Source organism: Scomber japonicus, chromosome 2 (assembly GCF_027409825.1).
Source record: "Scomber japonicus isolate fScoJap1 chromosome 2, fScoJap1.pri, whole genome shotgun sequence".
Taxonomy (NCBI): domain Eukaryota; kingdom Metazoa; phylum Chordata; class Actinopteri; order Scombriformes; family Scombridae; genus Scomber; species Scomber japonicus.
In genome coordinates, this window is record NC_070579.1 from 7,669,739 (window position 1) to 7,697,219 (window position 27,481).

At 44.6% G+C, this 27,481-nt stretch overlaps 1 protein-coding gene and 1 long non-coding RNA gene across 2 annotated transcripts in view; both read left to right on the forward strand.

Moving 5' to 3' along the window:
* LOC128365001 (B-cell receptor CD22-like) overlaps positions 1-27,481 on the forward strand; it is a 126,533-nt gene that overhangs the window by 63,165 nt on the left and 35,887 nt on the right. Inside the window, exon 10 of the mRNA XM_053325619.1 lies at positions 14,631-14,891. Within this exon, the coding sequence (XP_053181594.1) occupies positions 14,631-14,891 (261 nt within the window). The remainder of the gene's footprint in view (positions 1-14,630; positions 14,892-27,481) is intronic.
* LOC128372944 (uncharacterized) lies at positions 23,596-24,000 on the forward strand. The gene is made up of 3 exons (XR_008322924.1): positions 23,596-23,625; positions 23,769-23,856; positions 23,974-24,000. It is a non-coding gene; the product is annotated as an uncharacterized LOC128372944 (long non-coding RNA).

The window sequence follows — 27,481 nt, forward strand, 5'->3', positions numbered from 1 at the left end:
GCAAACAGCAGATGTAGATATTTTGCATATTTTTTAAAGGTTAATCTTATATGTGCGTGTGTACTTTTATCTATGTTGGATTTTATATTTAATACCGAATTTGCACTTTGTTTATATGTTGATTGCAAATGTTCAAATAAAATAAGTAAACATACTATGTGTGCAGTAGCCTATATGCAACATTTGTAAGCAGTATTTGCACTGCTAAGAAATATTTTATTGATATAATGTGTGGTTGAACTTCAACAGTGTGTCTATGCTGTGGTTCCTGTAGGCTTTGGGCGGGCGGGGTGGGATGGTGAGGCGTAGGTTTTTTTGCTGTGGTCCAGGGGTGTCGGCGTCGGCGGGCGGTGGTGGTGGGGGGGCCTCCAAGTCCATTTTGCTTGGGGCCCCCAAATTCCTTGAAACAGCCCTGCACGTGTCAAACATGATTGATTGTTTAGATCAGTTGAATATCAGGTGGTGTGTGTGACTCAACTGATTTATAATTTACTGAGTGTTCTGTCTGAACTAATGCAAGCTTATTTTTAGTTATATTACAGATATTTAGGATTAGAGCTGCAATGCAAACTGTTATTTTAAATGTGTACATACTGGATTACATCATTTTGAGGAATATCAATTGGCTCATTGTGCAGTTTACTATATATTTTCAGACAAATCTCAGTTCTATCACACTTTGCTGAATGTCACATTATCCAGGTATTGTAGTGGCTGATATACAATAAACAGCCAGCTTCCACAACATCTCTGTTGTTGTAAATATGATTTCAGTTCCCTCTCACTGCTGCAGAGGGCAACAGTGCGCGGAAAAGGTTGAGCTTTAAATTAATATTTTTAATTATTTTTCAAGATCTGAATGTATTTCCCTCATTAAGACAAATAAAATTTAAATCTGTTCTTTTGTGCTGATTTATTTCTTACTTTCCCTCGAGTTAAGGAGGAAACTTGTCACAGTAACATACTTTATTATGATTTTGGGATGTTGCTAAAATGAAGATGCACAGACACAGTCTGTATTGAAGAAGACCTTAATTGTCCTGTTAGTTGTTTATCTTCTTTTCAGTGCATTTAAACTCTTTGAGGTCACTCAGAGAAGCAGAATATGTGGCAGTTTACTGAGTATGAAGCATTTTCAGTATAACAGTCCATATTTGTTAGTGACAGCTGTAGATCACTGACTGAATCATTTTCATACTTAGACACCTCGACTGTGAGAGTTTGTTCAACTACTGTACAACAAGGTCACCAATGTGAACAATCAATGCTTCTGACACTGAATCTCTAACTACAAGTTTAAACATATTAAGATGCAACTCAATCATAAAAAGTAAAAAATACTTAAAGTAACTTTGAATGTGTGTAAACAATCAGTGATGGATGGTAAAATGTTGTCTCAGGGTTGTGATTCAGTATCTCTGATGTTTCACTGCCATCTAGTGGTGAAGCTTCAGTGTTGCAGATTCAGGCTTCATCACTGAGGTCTCCCTCCACTGCCTGCTTTAAAGGCTCAGTTCACATGAATAACAAAAGAAAAACAAAAAAAACCAACACATTTTCTAACTTAGTTCCTGTAGTGTCTAGCCCTACAGATAATTTTGGACTCATTTTGCTGTCAAATTGTGACACATGGATTTTCTATTTTTCATTTATTTTCTTTTTTTTATTAAAAATGGGGGGTCTGTGAGTTAGAAGAGTTAGAAAAAAAATACATTACCAACTCATACAACAAACACTTTATTGCATACAATCTACACAGAAGAAGAATGCCAAATATCTGATATCTTAATCAGGGGCAATGACAACATATGCATTATCCAGCCATTTTTCTCACACCATCTAACCCACGTGACTCTAATCCATACTCTCAGATTTAATTGCAATCATCTGTTTTGGTCTGTGAGGAGCAGTATGACAGCACTTCACAAGCCTGCTAGCAATATTGGTCTAAATTGGTCTTTTTTTTGTCAGTTTAATATTCATTAATTTGTGGTCAGGTACCAAATGTGGTACCAAATGTTTACTATTTGGAATACTGTATGAGTTACCAACAGGTGGTGCAATTTGTGAAAGTGAATTATCAATATAGAGCTTTAGAAAAAAGACATTGGAAAACGTTTTCTATTTTCTAATCTAAATTTGGTTGTAGTGTGGGAGTGCTGCCACTAGATGGTGGTGACGAGCTGTGTTTTACTGATAGCAAGTCTATTCCAGCAATGTGTCCATCTCTTCTCTTTTTTTGTGTGGCATTTTTCTTTCTTCGAGGGTGGAGAGGACAGAGACTCCGGGATGAAGTAAATCCTACAGGCCCACTCTGGTAGGATGTCAATAAAGCATGCAACAGAACAGCAGCGTCAAAACACAACACAAGAATAAACACAGTAAACACATCAGCCACACAAATTGCACATTGAATGACTCAAAATACTAATTATATACACTTTCTCATTTTTTTGAGTTTTTAGTAATGCAGGTGTTACTATTAGACATTAATGGTGAAGAAAGAGCTGATCCTGAAGGTGAAGCTCTTAGTTTTCCAGTCTATGTTCAAATCCTCACCTTTGGTCACAAGGTTAGGGTAGTACAACTTGTGTAAAGGAGGTGATGAATAAAGATATCTGAATGAAGGGAATGATTCTCTATGTCCACAATCTCCACAGGCTGTCCTGCCAGAACAGTTGTGATGCTGTCTGATAATGTCAATCAAGGACTCACACACTTATGCCCATGCCACTCATTTATTTATCTTGTGCTTGGATGTATTTTGCGTGGTTTCTACACAGAGAATTAAAAGAAACATAAACAGAAATGAATTATATGCATGATTATTAAACATAAAATGTGGCATAAAACACACAATATATAATATCAATAAAGATAATATTGATACAGTAAATAATGCAATTATTAAACGCACACCACTGAAAACAATTGAGTGACGGTCCCTTAATCACCGTGAGTTATTTATCATCCCGATTGGACAACAGGAAATAAACAATTAACTATGACACCGCTGTCAACCATTAATAAACCAGACGTGCTCTTAAAAGTATTGATATAAATAAACCGCTACATCAACACACGTCATCAACAACAAATAAACAACTGTTTACTTACTCTCTCATGGACGCACACAAGGAATATGAACAAGGTGAATACAAAAAGTCCCAACTACGATAGCGCACTCCAAACTGCGGCGGCTCCACTGCTCCGATACTCACTGTCCTCTCTCTGTGAGCAGCAATAACAATTGATCAGCCAGGTGATCAGAGACCTGATAGGTGCAGAACACTGCATCACGTGAACACCACATGCTGATCGCCAGCGGGCCGAGTGATCTTCTGCACAGCCGCCCCCAATTTTGCAAAGCAAAATTGAACCAGTCCAAAGTCAGCCAGGAACATCTTGAGGAAGTGCAGGGAGTCTGATGAGCCGAGCAACTGGACGTGTGTACATTTTGTCCTTAACTTGGACCTGTGCGGTTCGCACCCTACCATCAGAACCAGAGATGACTGCTGAAACTTTCCCTACTGGCCACAGAGCACGTGGTAGTTGCTGGTCCACTATGAGAACAATCGTCCCAACTGTTAGGTCATCCGTGTCTTGTTGCCACTTAGAACGAGTCTGGAGGGAAGGCAGATAGTCCCTGATGAAGTGGATCCAAAATTGCTCAGCCAAGGCTTGGCAATGCCTCCATCTTCGACGGCTGAGGAGCTCTGTGTGTGGGTAGATGACCTGTGGTGTGGAAGGGTCAGGCCGCCCCATAAGGAGCATATTGGGCGTGATTGGATCTGAGTCTGCAACATCCGATGAGGTGTAACCCAGAGGTTTGGAGTTAACAATGTTTTCCACCTCAATCAGTATTGTCCTCAGGACTTCTTCTGTGACACTCTGAGACCCCAGTGTGGTGTGTAGAGCAGACTTGATAGAGCGGATTTCTCGCTCCCAAGAACCACCGAAGTGTGGTGCATATGGGGGGTTGAACCGAAAATGAATTTGCTGACTAGCAAGCTGTTCCTGCAGAGCTGGTGAGAGTGAGGTGAAAGCATCTTTGAGCTCGGAGCTGCCTCCTTTGAAATTCGTACCCTGGTCCGATAATAGCTCGAAGGGCTTCCCTCGCCTTGCAATGAAGCGTCGAAGGGCCATCAGATATGAGTCAGTGTCCATATTGGCTAGTAGATCAAGATGCACAGCATGAGTTGTTAGACACTTGAATACTATCCCCCATCTCTTCTCTGTGCGTCGCCCCATCTTGACAAGGTATGGTCCGAAGCAGTCCACACCTGTGGAGTAGAACGCTGGACGGTGGAGTCGCAAGTTGGATGGTGGAAGGTCAGCCATTTTGGGGATGATTGGACTGCTGCGCCATCGCCGACATTCAGGGCAGTTGTATTGATGTTTCCTGACAGCCTCTCTTCCGCGAAGGATCCAGAACCGTCTGCGCAGCTCAGCAAAGACTCTTTCTGGTCCTGGGTGAGCGAGGTGACCATCGAAATCTTGAATGACCAATTTGGTGATGTGATGATGGGGATCAAGTACGACTGGATGTCGAGTGTCTCGATTAAGTTCATCGCATCTGCGAAGACGACCCCCGACGCGGATCAACTGAGCCTCCTTGTCATACTCAGGTGCCAATGTAAGCAATCGGCTGCTGTTAGGGACTGGTTTCTGGGAGACCAGGAGAGCGAACTCTTCCGGAAAACAGTCTTCCTGCACTTTCCTGAAGAGTGCCAGTTCAGCCTGTCTGTAGTCCTCTGCGGTCGGGCTTGAGGAGGTGGCCGCCCCATCACCTGCCTGGACTGAGGCTTCAAGCAGCTCCTTGAAGTTGTTGAAGGTGCTAGGATCAGGCAGAGGTTTATCAGCAATCACTGATAAATGTCCACAGAAGTTAGCCTTACGCAGTTCAACTGGGTCCTCTGACAGGGAGATGTCTGGAGAGGTTGGCCAGGATGATTCATCTTGCATTAAGAATAGAGGTCCATGGCTCCACCGGTTGTGACCTAGGAGCTGTGACAAAGCCAGCCCTCTAGTTATATCATCAGCAGGGTTGTCTCCAGAACTGACATATCTCCAAGGACTATCCTCAGTCAGCTCTTGAATGTCAGCAACTCTGGATCCAACAAATACCTTGTAGCGGCAAGATTGTGACTGCAGCCACTTCAGGACTGTGGTGGAGTCCGTCCAATAGGTGATGCTGGAGATCTGGAGGCTGAGCTCCTTCCTTAGGACTGCAGCGAGCTGTGCTCCAGTGTGAGCACCGCAGAGTTCCAACCTTGGGATGGACTGCTGACGAACTGGGGCAACACGGGATCTGGCAGCTAGGAACGCCACTTGAATATTACCTGCATGATCCACTGTGCGAAGATAGGCTACAGCCCCATAAGCTTTCTCCGATGCATCTGAGAAGACGTGAATGGTCTGAGTGCAAGCTGAGATGTCTGTCACAAGGTCAACATAACATCTAGGCAGAGAGATAGTAGGGAGCTGCTGAAGTTCACTCTCCCAGGAATGCCATTGCTGGAGCAGATCATCTGGCAACTTTGGATCGTCCCAGTCTCTTTTCTTACTCCAGAGACGCTGCACCAATATCTTGGCTCGGGTGGTGAAAGGGATAAGCAGGCCAAGAGGGTCATATTGTCTGGCTAAGACCCGATAGATGCTGCGCATTGTTGGTTGGTGATGCTCCATTTGACGAGTCTGGTAAGCGATGGTATCAGACGTGCAGTGCCACAACAGCCCCAAAGCTCGCTCTGGTGGGTCGGCTCCATCCAGTGATAGCCACAGTTCACTGCTCTCTGCTCTTGATTCTGATGGCAGGTGACTGATGATGTCAGGAACATTGGTAGCCCACTGGCGTAGTTCAAACCCTCCTGAAAGGAGGAGTGGGTGTAGCTTTGTGATGAGCTGCTTAGCCTCTTGCTCAGAGATGAAGCTCTGGAGAAGATTGTCTACATAGAAGCAGTTCTCAACAGAGTGACGGATGTCCTCACTTGGACTACTGTGATCTAGGACATGTCTCTGAAGCGCAAAAGTGGCGCAGCATGGACTGCACGTTGTCCCGAAGGGCAATACTTGCCACTCGTAGACATCCGGTGCTGCGCTGCGATCCATCTCTCTCCAGAGAAACCGGAGGAAGGGCTTGTCCTCAGGCAAGAGACGCACTTGATGGAACATCCCTTTTATGTCGCTACACACTGCCACCGGATACTCCCTGAACCGGAGTAACACCCCCAGCAGAGTGGATCCTAATATGGGACCGGGAAGTAGGTGTTCATTGAGGCTTGCACCTTGATATGAGAAAGAACAATTGAACACAATACGATCCTTCCCATTATGATGGACCATATGATGAGGAATGTACCACGAGTTGACCTTGGCTTGTGCTCCATCAGCGGTTAGCTTGACGACGTAACCCGCATCCAGCAACTTCTTAATCTCCCTGTTGTAGGTATCTGCTTTGACAGGATCCTGAGAAAGGCGTTTCTCAGTCCCGCGCAAATGACCTAGCACGGCCTCCTTAGGTGAATGGAGAGGAGGTGCATCTTCCTTCCACAGCAGGGGGGTTGCATACCTTTGCACACCGTCCACCTCCACTCTAGTGATCTTATCTTCCAGTGCTTTGATTGCTGCTGTGTCCTGTTTTGATCGTGTGATGAGCTTATCGTTCTGGTACGGTAGAACGTCCATCTGCCAGAGTTTAGTCACATGACTCAGGAGTTCTACAGATGGAGATAAGATGTTAGTCAACAGGCACTGAGGAGTGGAGGGCTGGTGCATGAGAACTTTAGCAGGCCCCTGAAGTGTCCAGCCAAGGCGTGTCTTCAGTGCAGCTGGTCCGCCTGGTGGTCCTAGATGCACAGGTTCAACTGGGGTGATAAGGTGAGGATAGTCTGATCCGATGAGCAACAATGGCTGTTCATGATTGAATGAGTGGAGGGGGAGACCTCTGAGGTGACGGTAGGTATTCTGGAGAGCTTCAACGGGATGAGAATGTCTTGAAAGGCCAAGCTCAGTTGCTGTGAAAGCTTTATGGATCCGGAAATGCTTCAGAGGATGAGAGGCAGCAGATACTGAAAATGACACTGACCTGCCTGGCACAGTTCTGGTGTCTTGACGGATGGTTCTCAGTACCAGACTCTCAGTCCGTCCCTGGAGTCCTAGTTCTTTGGCAGCATTGTGGAGGAGAATTGTCCTTTCCGACCCGTCGTCCAGGATAGCATATGTTTCGATCCTCCTTTTGCCGTTATAGAGGCACACTTTGACCATCTTCAGCAGCACGCAACTACTTCTCCAGGCTGGATCTAAGTAGTATGTTACTGGCTGAATCGACTCTGGACTTGGCCTCTCTGGTCTGACGGTTGAAGATGAATTGACCTCATGTAATACTTCCAGGTGAGTCTTGTTACATTGTTGACATTTGGCCTTGAGATAGCACTGTGCTGCTTGGTGATCTCTTCCACATCTCCAACACCGCTTGCCTGTTTTGATCCAAGTTACTTTCTGCTCCTTCGTGAGTTTCTTGAATTCTGTGCACTGATTGAAATAGTGCTGAACATCATCACAAAAGGGGCAATACTTCTTGGGCTTATCTGGTTTGTTCACTTGAGCTCTGAACAGTGAAGGAGGCTCTGGTTCCTTTCTTGCAGGTTCATAGAGAACGGTGGTAGAGCTGGCTACTGGTTTCTGCTTGGGCTTAAACCCTCTCGGCCGGTCTGGCCGCCCCTCTGACATCGACTGGGGCTGATGAGTCAGTATGTCATCATCTTGAACACGGACTTCATACTCTAACCACTCTGAGAAATCCAGCAATGTAGGAATAGGTGTACGAAGGGGGTTAATGAAACGCTTGAATTGTGCTCTTAGGTCGTGTGGCAGCTTGGACAGCAAGCGGGAGATGTGAGACCCACACTCCAGTTCTGTTCTTCCCTCTCTACCGAGCTGGTCAAGCATCCCAACTAGCGCCCTCACCTTCAGTGCAAACAGACGGAATCCTTTACTGTCACCACTCTTGATGGCAGGCTCAGCTAAGACCTCAGTGATGCGCTGTAAAGCCAATTTGTGAGGCTGGCCATAAAGCTCCGTCAGAGAGGCCATGGTCTTGCTATAAGGTTGGTTGCTATTGCTGTAAGAGTCCGCAATCAGGAGGGCGTCTTCCAGCTTGAGGTGATCAACGAGTATCTGATATTTGAACCTCTCAGTAGCATCTTCAGGTAGGATATTCTCAAGCGATATCTTTAAGCGTGCAAACTGACGAGGGTCTTCTGCTGTGAAGCATGGAATCTGAGGCTTTGGTCCACGATATATGGTCTCCTGATGGGATGGAGAACGTGGTTGACTGTAGCCCCTCCATTCCTTCTGGTCTGCAGGTGGCCACTGATATTGATCCTCTGTTTTATGATAAGGGTGAGCAGGTGGTTTACGAGGACTGGTATATGGCTCTACATACTCAGGTGTGGACACCCAGCCATCGGGAGGATACGACACTGGCGGTGGCGGTGGAGGGAATGGATCATCGCTTGGATGGGATTGAGCTGAGGAAGATGGCTCTGGCCAGGGCACATCCTGCAGGTCATCCTCTGGATAGCTGATAGGTTGGACACTATAATGTGGTAGAGTGGAGGTGGATGTACAACCTAGACCTGGAGCCTTTAAGAAGGAGCCATAGTCCTCTGCCTGATGACGGTGCTTATAGGTGAATGCATTGGACCTTGAGGCTTGAGGCTGAGATGCAGCTGATGGTCGTGGTGTGAGGACCCTGATGAGGTTCTGCATCTCTTGCCTGAGTTGGTTATTCTCCTCTTTCATCTCTTTTAGTGCTGACAAAACCACCTCTGGAACAGCGCTCCGTGGTGTTAGTCCATCATGAGGCAGCTTAGGTGATTCGTGAAGGTTGATTTCTCCCTCGTGGGAGTGGTCATGGAGTGTGTGTGACTGAGGTAATTGACGTCTTGGAAGATCCACCAGGAAGTCGTCCAGATAACGAGGTTGACGAACTTCACGGCGTGCACGGACATTATCAGGAAAAGCCATGATTGAACTGTGGAAACTGCACATCCGGCTCGAAGGACCATGTAAAGGAGGTGATGAATAAAGATATCTGAATGAAGGGAATGATTCTCTATGTCCACAATCTCCACAGGCTGTCCTGCCAGAACAGTTGTGATGCTGTCTGATAATGTCAATCAAGGACTCACACACTTATGCCCATGCCACTCATTTATTTATCTTGTGCTTGGATGTATTTTGCGTGGTTTCTACACAGAGAATTAAAAGAAACATAAACAGAAATGAATTATATGCATGATTATTAAACATAAAATGTGGCATAAAACACACAATATATAATATCAATAAAGATAATATTGATACAGTAAATAATGCAATTATTAAACGCACACCACTGAAAACAATTGAGTGACGGTCCCTTAATCACCGTGAGTTATTTATCATCCCGATTGGACAACAGGAAATAAACAATTAACTATGACACCGCTGTCAACCATTAATAAACCAGACGTGCTCTTAAAAGTATTGATATAAATAAACCGCTACATCAACACACGTCATCAACAACAAATAAACAACTGTTTACTTACTCTCTCATGGACGCACACAAGGAATATGAACAAGGTGAATACAAAAAGTCCCAACTACGATAGCGCACTCCAAACTGCGGCGGCTCCACTGCTCCGATACTCACTGTCCTCTCTCTGTGAGCAGCAATAACAATTGATCAGCCAGGTGATCAGAGACCTGATAGGTGCAGAACACTGCATCACGTGAACACCACATGCTGATCGCCAGCGGGCCGAGTGATCTTCTGCACAACTTGTACTACCCAAACCTTGTGACCAAAGGCCTTAAATAATCTCTTCCATCACACTTTGCTGAATGTCACATTATCCAGGTATTGCAGTGGCTGATATACAATACACAGCCAGCTTCCACATCATCTCTGTAGTTGGTCACGTGATTTCAGTTCCCTCTCACTGCTGCAGAGGGCGACAGTGTGCAGAAAGTTTCAGCTTTCATTCATTGACCCAGTATCTCTAGTGGTGAAGCTTCAGTGTTGCAGATTAAGGCTTCATCACTGAGGTCTTCCTCCACTGTCTGCTTTAAAGGATCAGTTCACCTGAATACAAAAAGAAACATATTTTCTCACTTTCATCCTGTGGTGTCCCGGCCTACAGACAGGTTTGGATTCATTTAGCTCAAAAGTTAGGTATGTCATTTTTAAAGCTTTTTTTTCTCTTGTGTCCTCAGTATTCAGCCTTTTCCTTGTTTATTTAAACTGTATCATGTTTCACAGGTCAAAGAGATTAACTGTGGATTGCATCGGTGCATCTTTACACAGCAGAAGAACTGATTTCTGATGTACTCTGTATTACAGTCAGAATGATTGTGAATGCGTGAGTTCACAACTATTGATGTAAAACATGTTATGATCTGATTCACACATCGATCTCTGTATAATTTTTCGGATATACTTTGCTTCATACTTGTTTCTTAATACTTAAAATTAAACACTGTGCTCAGCATGTGACTTCTTACTTCCCATACTGATGCACTACATCTCTTTGAACTCATAGTGGTGTATTCAGTGTCTCAGCATGTAGTAGAAGTGTGAGGAGCTGCATCAAACCAACTGTCACACATCTGTGACATATGTCACGCATTTCTTTACACGCGGAACTGTCATTTAACATCCTGATATCTGACTTCTGCTCACATACCACAGAGGACTAGCATCTTAACAGACAACATCCTTCTCTGTTGTAAGTAGAACAGTTTACTGATATGATTATTACATGTTGTTTACATTATTTGATGTATTTTATTGTCTCTGAAGCCTCACAGAGCGATGAGAGGAGCAGCTATGAGTTTGACAGCAGCAGCAGCAGCGAGTGGATTTGTTGTCTTCCTTCTCTCTGTGTCAGGTAGGCTATTGTATATTTACATTTACACTGTAGGACATTTAGCACACATATTCAAAAAAGGATGAAGGGATTTTTTTAAAAAGGTAAATAAAAATATCCTAGATTATCTTTTTTTTCTGGGCGTCACAGTTGTGCAGTGGTTATAGCATTGTGGCCTCACAGCAAGAGGGATTTAGGTTTGAACCCTCCTGCCGGTTTGGGCCTTTTGTGCGGAGTTTGCATGTTCTCCTCCTGCTTGCGTGGGTTCTCTCCGGCTTCCTCCCAAAGACCAAAAATATACTTGTCAGGTTAATTGGAGACTCTAAATTGCCCGTAGGTATGAATATGAGTGTGAATTGTCTGTAGGGTGGAGATAAATCCGTCCCGTTCGGTAAGCTTGTCACGTTTCGAGGCACTTGTTCGGTTGGTTTGGTTCATGATACGCGCAACGTAAGCCCAGTAACCCAGTAAAGTTTTGTTTGTTTGTTGGTGTTGTTGTTGTTTTTCATTTAGGACGAGGTGGAGGCATTAGGCCTACATTATTATGTGGGGATGGAGGCCTCTGTTCCGTGTCAATTGCTTTCCAACAGTACGAGCACCGGTAGCTACTGACCGAAGAGAGCCTCACCATCTCCAGACAGGTTGATTATAGCAAAGCACTGCCAAACTACACAAAAACACAAACAGTAGGCTACACAAACATGTGTGGACCCAAAATATCTCTACAAAATAATTATCTATATTATTAGCACGCCGGTTGCTTTGTGACGAATAGGCTAAATTATGCCATTTTATGTTGACGTGTAACCTTAATCTCTTAAAGAGGTTATTATTATTATAAGTGTTGTTGTTGTTATTATTATTATTTTTACAATTTTAATTTTTGCTATCATCATCATTCCACGTACCACAGGCGGATTTGAGCAGCATCAATAAAACAGTATATTTCCTTTTTCTCTTCTCATCCTGCAATGTGTTTATTGAAATAGGCCATATGATGTAGCCTGGGATAAGTTAAAGTTTTATTTTAGAGTTGGCTTTTTGTATTTTAGCATAGTGAGGCAAATTGATCCATTTGAACAGGAGACGTGCAGCGGCTGTAAATAAACTAATGCGCATATTAAAACAAATAACTGACGCATAAAAACAAAGTAGCACGGGACACAGGACATTTCTAGTAACTTCATCAAACAAATGAATGTATTATGGTCCATGCATGCACGGTGGTCTTCACGTGACAGCTCTTTATATTGTTGTGACCTTTTATTTTATACATGCATGCATATTCTTCTTCTATTCTTCTGTTCTATGATTGTACTGCAATGCACTTCGACTTTAATCTCCTCCTGATGTTTTAAATCTGTTAATTTCTGCACTCTGCACTGTAGAGTTGGACAACTGTTTTAACTGATACAACTATAACGGTTTCCCTCCATGAGAAAACTTATTGACACCTATTTTATTTTAGCAGCTTACAGTTTTTTTTTCACGTCAAGTGTTGCATTTCTTACTGGTTTTCACACTTAGCTGAGCAGCAATTTGACCAAAGAACAAACAAAGAGGAAACTAGACAAGCACAGACTCTCTGATGATTCAGTGTCTTCTTTTCATCCTGTTCAGCAAAACCACATTAATGTTCACAGCTTCAATACATTCTTGTTCAGTCACTGCGCCTTCAGTCTGTCTGATGTTCTGTCTCAGTGCAGAGAGATTCACTGTAAACAGCATCTAAAACAGTTCTTTGTACTGTAACTACAAAGTGTGTAAAACTATGTCTTTGTACTTTTCTATGCCTGTGTTCATCCAGGCATAATTCAGAATTGACATAATGACAGTCATGAAATATAGTTAGACTTTTTCTGTATGATTCTTTTCCCCCTTTTTCATTTACCTTTTTACTTCCTGAGTTTTAATGAGGTGAAAAAAACATTGATGTATCACTTATCTGCTGCATCACCCCCCAAAATTAGTTAAATGTGTTTTTATGTAATTTTATGTTTGTAAAGTAAAAACTTGCAGAATGAATGGAGTAAACTGCAACACTTAGCAGTAACAAATGATAACATATAATACTCAAATGATAAAATACTGTATTCTAGTTCAGTTCTAGTTAGATTGATGCACAATGAGGAGCTTTGAATGATAACAACTGAAGATAAAATCATATTGGTGCCATGATCCACTTTGTCTTATTCACTGATTCTTAACTTGTTATAAATCTGATTGTGGTTTCTGATGTGCTCTGTGTTACAGTGGTACAGGGTCAGAATGACTGGGGAGTGACTTACACTTCTACTCACATCTGTGCCTTAAAAGGATCAACAGTGGACATAAACTGCAGCTACAGATACCCATCCAGAGTAAATAATGTTGATACTGCAGTTGGTAAAACATTCTGGTTTAAAGGGAGTAATAATAAACCTGTGGATCTGAGAACAGACTCAGAGTACGCAGGTCGTGTGCAGTATCACTGTGATAAGAACGACTGCACTCTGAGAATCACAAACCTGAGAGAGAGAGACTCAGCTGAGTACAAGTTCAGGTTCACAACAAACCAACCAGGAGAGAGATATACTGGTTCACCTGGAGTCACTTTGACTGTCACAGGTAACATTTTCACTGGAAGACTTAGTGTATGTTTAATTTCTTTGAAAAGTCATTATGAATGTTTGTGCGTGTATGAACATAAGTTATATTGCTGTTCTTTCTTCACAGATCCAGATATCCAGGTGCAGGTGATCCAATCAACACACTCCTCATATTATACCCAGGCAGAGCTGAAGTGTCACAGCAGCTGTCGTCTATCTGATAGTTCTTCCTTCATCTGGTACAAGAATGGACAAGAGATTTATAGAGGAAACTCTAATTCTTATTCATCGAACTTCAATTATGGAGACAGCTATTCATGTGCTGTTACAGGATATGAGGATTTTCCCTCTCTTACAGTTTGTGAGTTTTCTTCACAGTCTTCCACTAACATAACAGCATCTTGTGAAGCCTTTTATCTAAAGTACTGTACAATGACTTCATGTATTTCTAGTATGAGTGACCTCACTGCCTCACTTGTTATTAGCACCATGTTTTTCTCTTTGAGCTCTACTGTTGTCAATATAGTACAACCTGCTCTGTGTTACTGCAGAGACAGTCGTAATTGTCAATCAGAGCCATGGTAAATATGAGTATATAGTGCTTTTCTACTCGTTATGACCACTCAAAGCACTTTAACACTTAATGTTAACCGCCAATCTTTTAATTCGTGCCTCCTGACCCACAGCCACCCTGTCACACACATGCACAAGCACGCACACACACACACACACACACTGACAAACATACACACACGTGCGAGTCTGTTACACAACATAACAGGAAATGTAGATTATAATGTGTTTGATGAAATATAATTGGTGGACGATCGCTCCACCTCCTGAGCCACAGCCACCCGGTAACACACACGCATGCACATACCCTCTCGCACACTCACATATTCACTCTCTCTCTCTCTCTCTCTCTCTCTCTCTCTCTCTCTCTCTCTCTCTCTCACACACACACACACACAAACACATGCACACACACGTGTTAGTCTCATACAACATAACAGGAGATGTAGATTATAATATGTTTGTAATAATATAAACCATTTAAATATGTTTCACTGCAAAAACTGAACTTCATCTGGAGATTAAATGTGAGAAATGTTGTTTTCTCCTACAGATGCACCAAAATCATCCTCTGTGTCAGTGAGTACCTCTGGTGAAATTAAGGAGGGCAGTTCAGTGACTCTGACCTGTAGCAGTGATGCTAACCCAGCAGCTAAATACACCTGGTACAAGAGTAGAGGTCCTAAATTTATCTCAGGAGGTCGACAGCTTGTCTTCAAGTCCATAAAGTCCTCTGACTCTGGATGGTATTACTGTATAGCTGAGAACGGGCTGGGGAAGAGGACATCTGATTACACCTCCATAAATGTGAAATGTGAGTGAAACACAGTCTAAGTAAAAAAAATATCACATAGCTGATAACTTTTTTCAGGCTTCATTAACCAGTGTAATGTTTTGCTGATCAGGCTCTCTTAGTCCTGCCTGCTTCACATTTACACTCATACAGTCTGTATGACTGTATGACTGTAATTATGACGGTCATGATTGTAAACATGTTAATATAATTTCTTAATCCCGTCTTCAGCTACAAAATTAAAGATGGACTGAAATATAAACTTTTTGTGTAAGGAAGCATAAATCATCATGATACTACAGCTATTATACAGATTGTTTCTGATTTATTAATAGGACAGAACAAATTTAGGATATATTTGTGAAATCATTGTCAAAACTTCACCTCAACAGACATGGAAGTTGCTACTGGCAAGCCGTTACACACCCAGTGTTGTTTGTTCTCCTGTATTATAGATATGAGGGTGTCTAGCTGGCATAATCTTTCTTTATTGATTTTAAATGAAAAGACTCTCAAATCTGTTTCCTTCTTAAAATTTAAATATGCTCTTCGTCCATTTTTCTTGAAGTCCTTTGTCAAAGAGAACAACAATAAAATCCTCCAGAGTTAATGAACCAAATCAAACATGTAATAACAAATATTTCAATGTCCCAACATAAAGTGATAGAATATGAGTCCTGATGAAGCACTACACTTCAGCTCAGTTATACTTAGACTGATGCATGATAAGTAACTTCTGTGACACATTACAGCAGATGTTGAAACTGGTCCAGATTATCTTGCCACCAAAAGCATGTTAGCACTATGATATACATTTTATCTTAGTGTCTGATTAACTCATTATGAACTGATGTTCTATTTCATATCCGGTCAACACGCCACCGTATGGGTCACTCTCTCCGAGGGTGAGCTGTTTTAGGAGACAATGTAGCAAATTAACACCTCCGCCCAGCGGGCGCAATCAGAGCCTATTAATACAGCTGTGCGATCACCTGCTCACTCTCTTTTTCTCCTCCTGGAGTGCGTGAGTATTTGTTCACACTGAGACATTTTATGTGGCTTATCAATATCCGTACTTATCTGCCTTCTTCCTGCAGGAACAGCTTGTTGCTCGCAGTAAGGAAGAGTGTGCGGATCTTTGGAGTTTTTGTCTGGAATAGTGTGGCGCTGCGGGGAGCCTCTTTTCCCGTGAGGGAAAACGCTACCTCACGTGGCTGGGTTACTGTTGTGGTCTTCGGCCAGGTGAGTACTACCTGTACTGACTGAGTACTGATTGTTTTTGGAGCTGGGAGGAGCCGCTGCGGCCGGGAGGTTGTACGCTACCTGAGGCTTTTATCCACACCTGTCGCCTGTGTCTTTCCGCTACGTCCGAGTGGCAGTCTTGGCTTGCCAGACCATGTCACAGGAAGGCGACTGCGAGGTTTTTCCCTCTCCAGCCATTGCCCTGGGCCAGGCTGGTCTGCGGGCGGAGAATGAGCCGGACACAGAGGCGCGTGATCGGCCGCTCGCCGGTCAGCGGCGCACGCGGAAGAGGAAGCGTTCGGAGGCGGAGATTGAACAGCTGCAGCTGCAGGTGGAGGCTATGCAGAATACCCTGCAGGGGCTTGTTCATGCTCAGCGTCCTGCAGGGCGGCCTGGCATGGGCAGGCCACCTCCTGATGTCTGGGATAAAGATCCAGATGTGCTTTCTATCGCAGCCTCTGACAGTTTGGAGGGTCTGCACGACCCCCAGTTCGAGGAGGATGTCCAGTCGCTCTTAGATTTTGGGGATGGCTCTTCACAGGCTTCGGAGCCTGAGCCGATGGACCCTTCTGATAAGGCTGTGATTACAAGGGCTGCAGCACATGCACAGCTGGTCTGCCAAGCTCCGCCTCCAGCTGCTTCAGTGTTTGACAGGGGCTCACGGCGACGCAGGTCAGTCGGGCTCCCTGTCCTTCCTGATTTTATGTCTGAGCTTCGGTCCTCTTGGGGGGCTCCTAGTTCTGCAGCCCTTCCGAGGACCCAGCTGGCTAACATTGCAGGGGCTGAAACACATGGGGTGGCCACGTCCCCCCGAGTTGGGGCCACCTTTGCTATGTTGGCAGGAGCTATGGCAAGGGCTGGCCGGGATGCCAATCACCCTAACAGGCGCTGCAGGGCCACTGATAACCAGCTCCACAGAGCTTATGATGCCTCAGTGTTGGCGGCCAGGCTGGCGTGCACCAATTCTTTGTTGCTGCTTTATTTGGAGGGTCTGCTGCAGGATTTGGCTTCAGCAGCCCTGAGTGATGAGATGACGGAGATGCTCCGTCTGGCAGACATGTTGCTGTGGGGCACCAGTGCGTATGCCCAAGCCCTTGGCCAATCAATGGCCTCCATGGTCCAGGCACGCCGCCAAGTCTGGCTGTCACAATCCAATCTGTCCGACCAGGATTGTATTGCTGTGCTGGCAGCTCCAGTGGGGCCAGGAGAGGTCTTTGGTCCACCCTGTGAGACGGCCTTGGAGCAGTCTCGTAGGGCGAGGGAGCTGACGCGCTCTGTGAGGGATGTGCCGGCCTCACGCTTGCGTTGGGGTCGTGGATCCTTTCAAGTCAGCTCTGCAGCCTCCAGGGCGCCGCAGTCTGCTGCCCAGGGGTTCCCAGTCCGGGGCGGCCCGGCTCGCCAGCGTTCCTTTCGCTATAACCGCAGTGGAAACGCTGGTTGTAGGGGTGCCAGACCGGGGTCAGCTGGTGGCCGGCGCTGACTGTTGTCAGCCTCCGGCTTTACGCTTCACTCCTCAGCACCTTGCTCACTGGCGCCAGTGTACTCGGTGTCCTTGGGTACTGAATACACTGGAGTCAGGATATAGACTCCAGTTCGGAACCAGATCACCGCCGGTTCCCGGCATTGTTCCTACCCTCCTCAGCGACAGGGCAGATTGTCAGTCCCTTGTGACAGAGGTTTTGGCCCTTCTGAAGAAGGGGGCAATAACACCCGTCCCCAGTGGCGAGATGCACCAACGGTTTTGTTCAACCTACTTCTTGGTTCAGAAAAAGGACGGTGGCCTCCGTCCTATCTTGAACCTGAAGGGGTTCAATTGTTTTCTAAAAACGCCTGCCCTTCCATATGCTTCATCTGTCACGCCTTCTGTCAGCTATAAGGCATGGAGACTGGTTCACTGCGGTGGATCTGCGCGATGCGTACTTCCACATTCCTATTCACAGAGGTCACAGGAAGTACCTCCGTTTCTTCTTTCGAGGCACCGCATACGAGGACGCCGTCCTCCCGTTCGGCCTGTCCTTGTCTCCTCGCACCTTCACAAAGTGCATGGAGGCAGCGCTGGCACCTCTCCAGGGCATTCCTATTTTGAATTACCTGGACGATTGGCTGGTGTGCTCCCCGTCAGAGCGTCAGGCCCGGCTCGACACCTTGACAGTGTTGAACCACCTCAAGAACCTGGGGCTGGCCTTGAACAGGGAGAAGAGTTGCCTTGTTCCGTCAAGGAGGGTGGAGTATCTGGGTTTGGTTCTGGATTCGACCTTAATGAGAGCTGTCCTCACCTTGAAGAGGACAGCGGTGCTGATGGACAGCTTGTCACAGTTGACTGTGGGCAAGCACATCTTAGTAAAGTGTGGCCGGAGGCTGTTGGGCCTCATGGCAGCGGCGTCCCAGGTGGTGCCCCTGGGGTTGCTTCACATGCGGCCACTGCAGCGTTGGCTTGCCAGGCACAGAGTGTGCCCCCACGAGGATGGCCTGAGGGCTATCCTGGTGTCTGCAATTTGCCTTCCAGCACTTGCATGGTGGACCACAGCCCTAGGCCTCAGGGAGGGAGTTCCGCTGGGGCCGGTGCGCTCAAGGGTGACCATAACTACCGACGCCTCAAAAGAAGGCTGGGGGGCCCTATGGGAGACCCACCCGGTCCGGGGCCTGTGGGGTCCCTTTTGGAGAGGGGCTCACATCAACCTGCTCGAACTGGAGGCAGTGTATCGAGCCTTGGTGTATTTCCTTCCTGCAATTCGGGGGAAGCATGTGTTGGTTCGGACCGACAATTCAACTGTGGTCGCTTACATTAACCGGCAGGACGGACTGCGGTCGGGGTCCCTGCACGACTTGGCACACAAGCTCCTCCTCTGGGCTCATGCACAGGGTGTGTCCCTGAAGGCCATCTACTTGCCAGGGGCAGTGAACGTGGCAGCAGACCTCCTGTCCAGGGGCGGCCCCAGGCCAGGGGAATGGCGGCTTCATCCGCAGATTGTGGAAGCCATTTGGTCTCGCTTCAGAGAGGCCCAGGTGGACCTCTTTGCCTCACGGGAGACCACCCATTGCCCACTATGGTACTCCATAGCAGGTCCACCGGGAACATTGGGGGTTGACGCCCTTGTGGGCCAGTGGCCCCAGGGCCTGCTGTATGCATTTCCTCCCTTTCCCCTCGTACCAGCCGTTCTGGCTAGGGTGGGGATGATGGAGGCCAGGGTTCTGCTTGTGGCCCCAGATTGGCCACATCAACCATGGATGGCAACTTTGCAGAGGCTGCTGGCGGGAACCCCATGGTGCCTCCCAGTCAGACCGGACATGCTGTCACAGGCTCAAGGACAGCTCTGGCACCAGAATCCGGGGATTTACAGGCTGCATGTCTGGCCTCTAGAGGGGAGCCGCTCAGCAGTTTGAGTCCTGCGGTTATGGCTACCCTGCAGGCAGCCAGAGCTCCCTCTACCAGGGTGCTTTATGCTGGCAAATGGAAACGGTTTTGCCAGTGGTGTGCGGAGAAGGGCTGGGACCCAGTCTCTTGTGGGACATGGGCAGTCCTCTTATTTTTGCAGTCCCTGTTGGAGAAAGGATTGACAGAGTCCACCTTACGGGGCTATGTGGCGGCTGTATCTGACCGTCACATCCCTATTGAGGGTAGGACAATGGGCTCGCAGCCCCTTATTAGCCTGTTTTGAGGGGGGCTAGGCGTATCCGGCCACCACGGTCCCACATGGTCCCATCATGGGATTTGCAGGTGGTGTTGCAGGCTCTGTCGGAGTCTCCTTTTGAGCCTTTGACCAGTTTGGGGCTGGAGCTTCTTTCCCTCAAGACGGTTTCTCTTCTTGCCCTGGCCTCAGCAAAGCGGGTCTCTGAACTACATGCCCTGTCTGTGCATCTGTCTTCTTTGAGGTTGGGAGAAGAGGGCTCTGCCATCTCTCTCCTGCCAAATCCAGCCTTCTTACCTAAGGTGCTCCCTCGGTCTTTTGTTTTAAGGCCCTTGGTTCTGGAGCCCTTCCATCCTCCTCCCCAGGCATCTATGGAGGAGGCCTGGTTACACTTGGTCTGTCCAGTCCGGGCCCTGAGGCTGTACATCGCCCGTACAAGCCCCGTTAGACAGACTGATCAGCTCTTTGTCTGTTATGGGGGTGCTAAGGTGGGCCAAGCTCTATCCAAGCAGCGTTTGGCCCGCTGGGTTGTCCAGGCCGTAGCTCTGGCCTATGATAGTGCTGGGGTCCCTCCACCTAGAGGGGTGGTGGCCCACTCCACCAGAGGGATGGCTACCTCTTGGGCGCTCTTCAAGGGGGCTCCCTTGGAAGACATTTGTGCAGCGGCTGGTTGGGCCTCTTCTGGGACCTTTGCAAGGTTCTACAGGCTAAATGTTGCTTCATCCATGGCCTCTGCTGTTCTGCAAGCAGGCCTGTGAGATTTGTGGTCCCTGCCATGCTGGACCATGGCTTCAGGGTTGATATTCACCCGGTGGTTGTGTTCATTTATTAAGGATGTTCTGTTTGGGGACCTTTTTCCTTTTCAATGGAAAGTGTTTTCGTTCACAGCAGGTGGCCTTCGTCGGCCTTTGGCTATTGTGCCACAAACCTGGAACCACAAACCTGGAGATTATTCATTCTCAATAAAAATGTGTTCTGATCTGTGAACTGGTTGTCCTGAGTGTTTTTGCCTCACTACACCTCCTGCCTGACCTTATTTGCTATACTGTTGACCCATACGGTGGCGTGTTGACCGGATATGAAATAGAACGGATGGTTACGGATGTAACCGTGGTTCTATGAATAAAGGTCAACACGCCAGCTTGCTCTGTCATTCAGAAGGCTAGTTCGGCCTCAGTCGAGAAAAAGAGAGTGAGCAGGTGATCGCACAGCTGTATTAATAGGCTCTGATTGCGCCCGCTGGGCGGAGGTGTTAATTTGCTACATTGTCTCCTAAAACAGCTCACCCTCGGAGAGAGTGACCCATACGGTGGCGTGTTGACCTTTATTCATAGAACCACGGTTACATCCGTAACCATCCGTTATAAGTCTGATTGTTGTTTCTGATGTGCTCTGTGTTACAGTGGTTCAGGGTCAGAATGACTGGGGAGTGACTTACACTTCTACTCACATCTGTGCCTTAAAAGGATCAACAGTGGACATACACTGCACATACAGATACCCACGCTGGATAAAGAGCACTACTACCACAGTTATGGAAACAATCTGGTTTACTAAATTGAGTAATTATGAACCTGTGGATCTGAGAACAGACTCAGAGTACGCAGGTCGTGTGCAGTATCACTGTGATAAGAACGACTGCACTCTGAGAATCACAGACCTGAGAGAGAGAGACTCAGCTGAGTACAAGTTCATGTTCACAACAAACCAACCAGAAGGGAAATATGCTGGTTCACCTGGAGTCACTTTGACTGTCACAGGTAACATTTTCCTTGGAGGACTCATTTAATTCCAAACTTTAAATACCTTGGAAACACTACTGTGAATGTTTGTGTTTATGTTTTACAGCATTTCTATTTCTATTCACATATCCAGATCTCCAGGTGCAGGTGATCGGAGCAACAGCCTGTAAAACCGGTACATGTGAGCTGAAGTGTAACAGCAGTTGTCATCTAGATGATCGTCCCTCCTACGTCTGGTACAAGAATGGACAGATGCTAAAGGAACAACCATCTCCTTTTTATTCAGGCTATTTTTATCCTGCAGACAGCTATTCCTGTGCTTTGAAAGGACATGAGATGTTCTCCTCTCCGTCACTGTGTGAGTTTATTCCACAAACATGAGCATAATCAGCAGAGTAACAGTGATCAGTGTCAGGTTATGATGTCAGCACTGTACAGCTGCATGAATATTATTCGATCGTAAGGTTTAAACATGATTTTTTTTCTCCTTCAGATGCATATAAGATGCCTTCAGTGTCAGTGAGTCCCTCTGGTGAAATCATTGAGGGCAGTTCAGTGACTCTGACCTGTAGCACTGATAAACCAGCAGCTAAATACACCTGGTACAAGAAGAATGTAAATCCAGACCTTCAACCTCTCAGTAAAGAACCACAGCTTGTCTTCAGCTCCATCCAGTCCTCTGACTCTGGAGAGTATTACTGTACAGCTGAGAGCAGGATGGGGAAGAGGCCATCTGAATACATCTTTATTGATGTAAAGAGTGAGTGAAATTGCCTTTTCTTAATATAATAAATAATTATTTGAACGATGTAAGCCACAGAAAAGTTTTTGCTAACAATCTTTTACATAATTTGATGTAAATACCACCAGAATTTTGTAACCATACGATTAACTTAACTTGAACCACTACCTCACTTTACTCTGTTTTGTCTTTTATCTGTTTTGTTTCTTATTGTTTTCACTTCAATATTTGCCTGCTCCAATCTTAGCTGAAGAGAAGAGCAGAAAAGTTTTTTGTGTCGAGCAAAAAAACGGATGAAATGCAGTATTTATTCAGCTTGTAAAAATCAATAGCAGCTAATCTAAATGTTAGAGAGGCAGTTTCATTCATTTTCAATTATTTATTGAAAACAAGATTTACGACACTGTCAGAGATCGTTACTATGACAAATCAATTTTCAGATGCTACTACACATAATTATTAATGTTTTATATACAACTGGTAATAATCAATCAGTGAATGTCTTCCAGATGCTCCAAAGCTTCCCTCTGTGTCTGTGAGTCCCTCTGGTGAGATAGAGGAGGGCAGTTCAGTGACTCTGACTTATAGCACATGTGAGTAAAACTGTGGACACACTGGATGAGTTAAACCTCCAGCTTGTTGGAGACTGTTTTTCTATGTATTTTGTATCTAGAAAGGTATAACTCTTGTCTTAAATGAGGTAAATTCCAAGAGTGATGTGAGGAATTTAATGTATTTTAAAACAGCGCCCTCTACTGGCCTATTTGACATTTATGGTTCATCACACACCACCATCTGTGCTCAGGAAGCTGCAGGAAGAGAGGAGAGTTTGCTCACTGCAGCTGCTTACATCGTGTCTTTACTTTTACTTGCAGAATTCATATGATTAACCTTATTGTAGTTGTTAGTGTGCACTCACAGCAATGAACAACAGAACTTTGGAGACAATTAATATCCTACATTTTTAATTAATAAATAAGTTCATTATTATGAAATCTTATCATAATTTAATCTTCATTATTTTCACGATAACATAGTTCATTGCATAATAGTTTCTTTCATAATGGTGTTTTACAGAACTGACTTTTATTTTATAATAGTGTTTTTCAGCAGAATGACTTTTGGCCAGTGTGTTGGACCGGCATGCTCATTGGCTGATCCTTCTCTGCTGTAGGGCTCTGACATTGACTAATTTTACAAACACATTAGACGCAATGGAAGAGGAGAAAAACTCTTTCAAAATACTGTTGTTCTGTCAAGGATTATAGTTTTAAGATGTTTTTAGGTGATAATTTTTACCGTAGAATCTGTGGTCGATTTATCAAGATAGAGCCTAATTGAAATTTTGTTACATTTTTTAGTATGTCCTCCAGATGGTTCAAACCTTCCCTCTGTGAAATGTAAGTTATACTCATTGAATTTCACACACACACGCACACAGGCACACACACAGACAGACAACGACTACGAAGACCGTATACTGCACAAGAGGTCAAAACTCATTGAAGAGGTTTATCTTCTTTCTGTTGGTCTCAATTTTTAGGGAATTCAGTATTTATAATGAACATCATCAGGTTGATTCTGGTGGTCCTGATGCTGATTCCTCTTCTTCTATTGATTCTGTGGACGAGGTAAAACAATTAAGAAAACATTTGTTTTTGTTTTTTCTCATGAAAACACTTGCAAAGCTTTTAAAATATGAATTTCTTTTAGTTAAATATTTCTTGATTTTGTTGGATTCAATCCAGGAAGAAGAAAACTCTGAGCTCCACCACTGACCTGAATGAACCTGTAGAGACTATAGAGGTGAGAGAGAGAAACCTTATTGACAGAATTTACCCTAAAATACAGTTATGATCATTTGGCTCATGAATGCAAGCAAACACGTTTATAATGTCAACATGAAATTCTAAAGAGACTCAATTTCAACAAAAGCTTTCTGATTAGAATCCAGTAATACTTTAAGCATTATAATTAAAATATTTTAACTGTAACAGTATGCAAATTGCATGAATGAGGCTAATTGTACTGACATCTCCCCCCATCAGTTGGACTCTTGTCCTGTGTATGAGGACGTCTCAGACTTGTAGGTCGTCACTGGAGCACAGACAGAAGACACAGAGGAGCAGGAAGACCTGGAATAAAATCCAGTCATGTTGGAGCCTCATGAAAGGTAAAAAACAGGCTGACCTCAGATTCATAGTTACAGTTATGAGATGTACCTCATCTAAATGTCATGTGATTTTGTTCTGATGCAGTTGAACCAGAGGCTGGACTCACCTGATGGAAACAGAAAGTAGTAAAACAGTGAAATATGAGAGTGGAGAGAGAGAGAGGCTGTAGAGGACCATGTGGACATTTTCATGTTCAGTTTTCAGCAGCAGCAGCAGCAGGTAGAAGTGAGCAGCACAGACAGTCAGTAACAGCATGTAGCAGAAGCTTTGAGAAGAATGTGCTGATGGCAGCTTGAACTGAATCATGTCGACGTGTCAAACATGATTGATTGTTTAAATCAGTTGAATATCAGGTGGTGTGTGTGACTCAACTGATTTATAATTTACTGAGTGTTCTGTCTGAACTAATGCAAGCTTATTTTTAGTTATATTACAGATATTTAGGATTAGAGCTGTAATGCAAACTGTTAAATGTGTACATGCTGTAACATATCATTTTGAGGAATATCAATTAGCTCATTGCACTGTGCAGTTTTTTCACACATCAAACATAATCTCAGTTCTATCACACTTTGCTGAATGTCACATTATCCAGGTATTGCAGTGGCTGACAGAAAGTCTCAGCTTTAAATGAATATTTTTAATTATTTTTCAGGATCCGAATGTATTTCCCTTATTAAGACAAATAAAATTTAAATCTGTTCTTTTGTGCTGATTTATTTCTTACTTTCCCTCGAGTTAAGGAGGAAACTTGTCACAGTAACATACTTTATTATGATTTTGTGATGTTGCTAAAATGAAGATGCACAGACACAGTTTGTATTGAAGAAGACCTCAATTGCCATTTCAGCTGTTTATCTTCTTTTCAGTGCATTTAAACTCTTTGGGGTCACTCAGTGAAGCAGAATATGTGGCAGTTTACTGAGTATGAAGCGTTTTCAGTATAACAGTCCATATTTGTTAGTGACAGCTGTAGATCACTGACTGAATCATTTTCATACTTCGACACCTCGACTGTGTGAGTTTGTTCAACTACTGTACAACAAGGTCACCAATGTGAACAATCAATGCTTCTGAAACTGAACCTCTAACTGTAATGATTAATGAATTTAATGTCAAGTGTAAACATATTAAGATGCAACTCAATCATAAAAAGTGAAAAGTACTAAAAGTAAATTTAAATGTGTGTAAACAATCAGTGATGGATGGTAAAATGTTGTCTCAGGGTTGTGATTCAGTATCTCTGATGTTTTACTGCCCTCCAGTGGTGAAGCTTCAGTGTTACAGATTCAGGCTTCATCACTGAGGTCTCCCTACACTGTCTGCTATAAAGGCTCAGTTCACCTGGATAACAAAAGAAAAAAAAAACACATTTTCTAACTTAGTTCCTGTAGTGTCTAGCCCTACAGACAGTTTTGGACCAATTTTTCTGTCAAATTGTGACATATTTGTTGTTTGTTTTTCATTTATTTTCGTTTTATTTGTTAAAAATGGGGGGGGGGGGGGGGGGCTATGTGAGTGAAGAGTTAAAAAAAAGTACATTACCTGTGAGGGAGATGCAGGTTCCCTGCTTAACTATAGGCTGGATGGATATAGCTGAAGAACCCGCTGCAGGTGATCGATAAGAATCACAACGATGTCTTGTTTCAGAGGTTTATTTGCAAACATCCACAATCCTCCACAGTCTGATGGTTAAGTGGTTCTGCATAATGAACATAAGAATATTGAGAATTAATAGGTATGCATTTACCCCCTTCTCTAGTAATATCGTATAATCACAAAATGCAGTAAAGACTTATATGGAGGCAATATAGCAACAGTGATTAATATATAACAATCCAAACCGTAATGTCTGCTGCTACAACAGTACATCAAAAGGAAATATGTGATCAAACAGTGCCATCTATAGGTGGCAGACACGCATGTCATGCTAAGAGTCACATAGCTAAGTTAGCCCTTAGCTCCGTGCCTTGACGGGAGCTACTACTTAACGAGCGCGTCAACGAGCGCTTTAACAAGCGGGTTAACACACCGCGGATACATTACTACACATTATCAGTACATGTAACATCACTTCCCAAACTAACAAGATGCTCATGAATTATGGCAGAACGAATGCTGATATGTAGCAATGTATACACCGGACATACAACTTTCAGTCGGCTAACACCGCAATAATAATAATAATAGTAACACAGTTTCTATATAATATGATCCGCCAAGAACTCACTTGCGTTAGACGCACTGTACATCAGATGACTGCAATGGAAAGAGAAAGGTGAGTCCAATGGTCTTAGATGATCTTCTTATTATCAGTAGTCTTACTATGAGTGTGTGGATCAACTGCTGCATACTGCAGAAGTGGATTGGCTCTGAGTCCGTGTCGGGTGAGGGAAGTAGGAGAGGGAATGTGCCCACCAGGGGGCCTTTTTCACAGCCGCCCCCAGATATCCAGCGGAGATCTGAAGCAATCACAAAAGGCCCAGTTCTTCAAATCAAAAGTCCAGGGCTATGATTGATTCAATTGTCATGGTTAGTCCGGCAATAAAGGGAGTTGGATAAGTCTTGCAACTGGACGTGTATAAATACGATCGCCCACCTTGACCTCAGCCGACCTCACCTTGTTGTCACGTCCAGGGGTGAGGCTGGTAACTGTTCCAATCGGCCACAGTGAGCGAGGTGACTGAGGGTCCATAATCATGACTGCCTTGCCAAGGTGCAGGTCTGGCTTGTCGGTATGCCATTTTTGGCGCGCCTGAAGGCTGGGGAGGTAGAATTTTTTGAAATTCTTCCAAAAATGGTCTGCCAGGAGCTGGCTATGTCGCCAGCGTTTTCTGCCCAGAAGCTCCGATTCAGAATACACAACCTGTGGGAGCGACGCATCTGGCCTCCCAATGAGTAGGGAGTTAGGTGTAACTGGGTCAGCGTCAGCAATGTCTGAGGATATGTAGCCTAAGGGCTTCGAGTTGAGGATTCCTTCGACCTCAATGAAGAGTGTCCTCAGCACTTCTTCTGTCACTGGCTGTGTTCCAAGGATGACCTGCAGGGCTTGTTTCACTGAGCGTATCTCTCGCTCCCATAT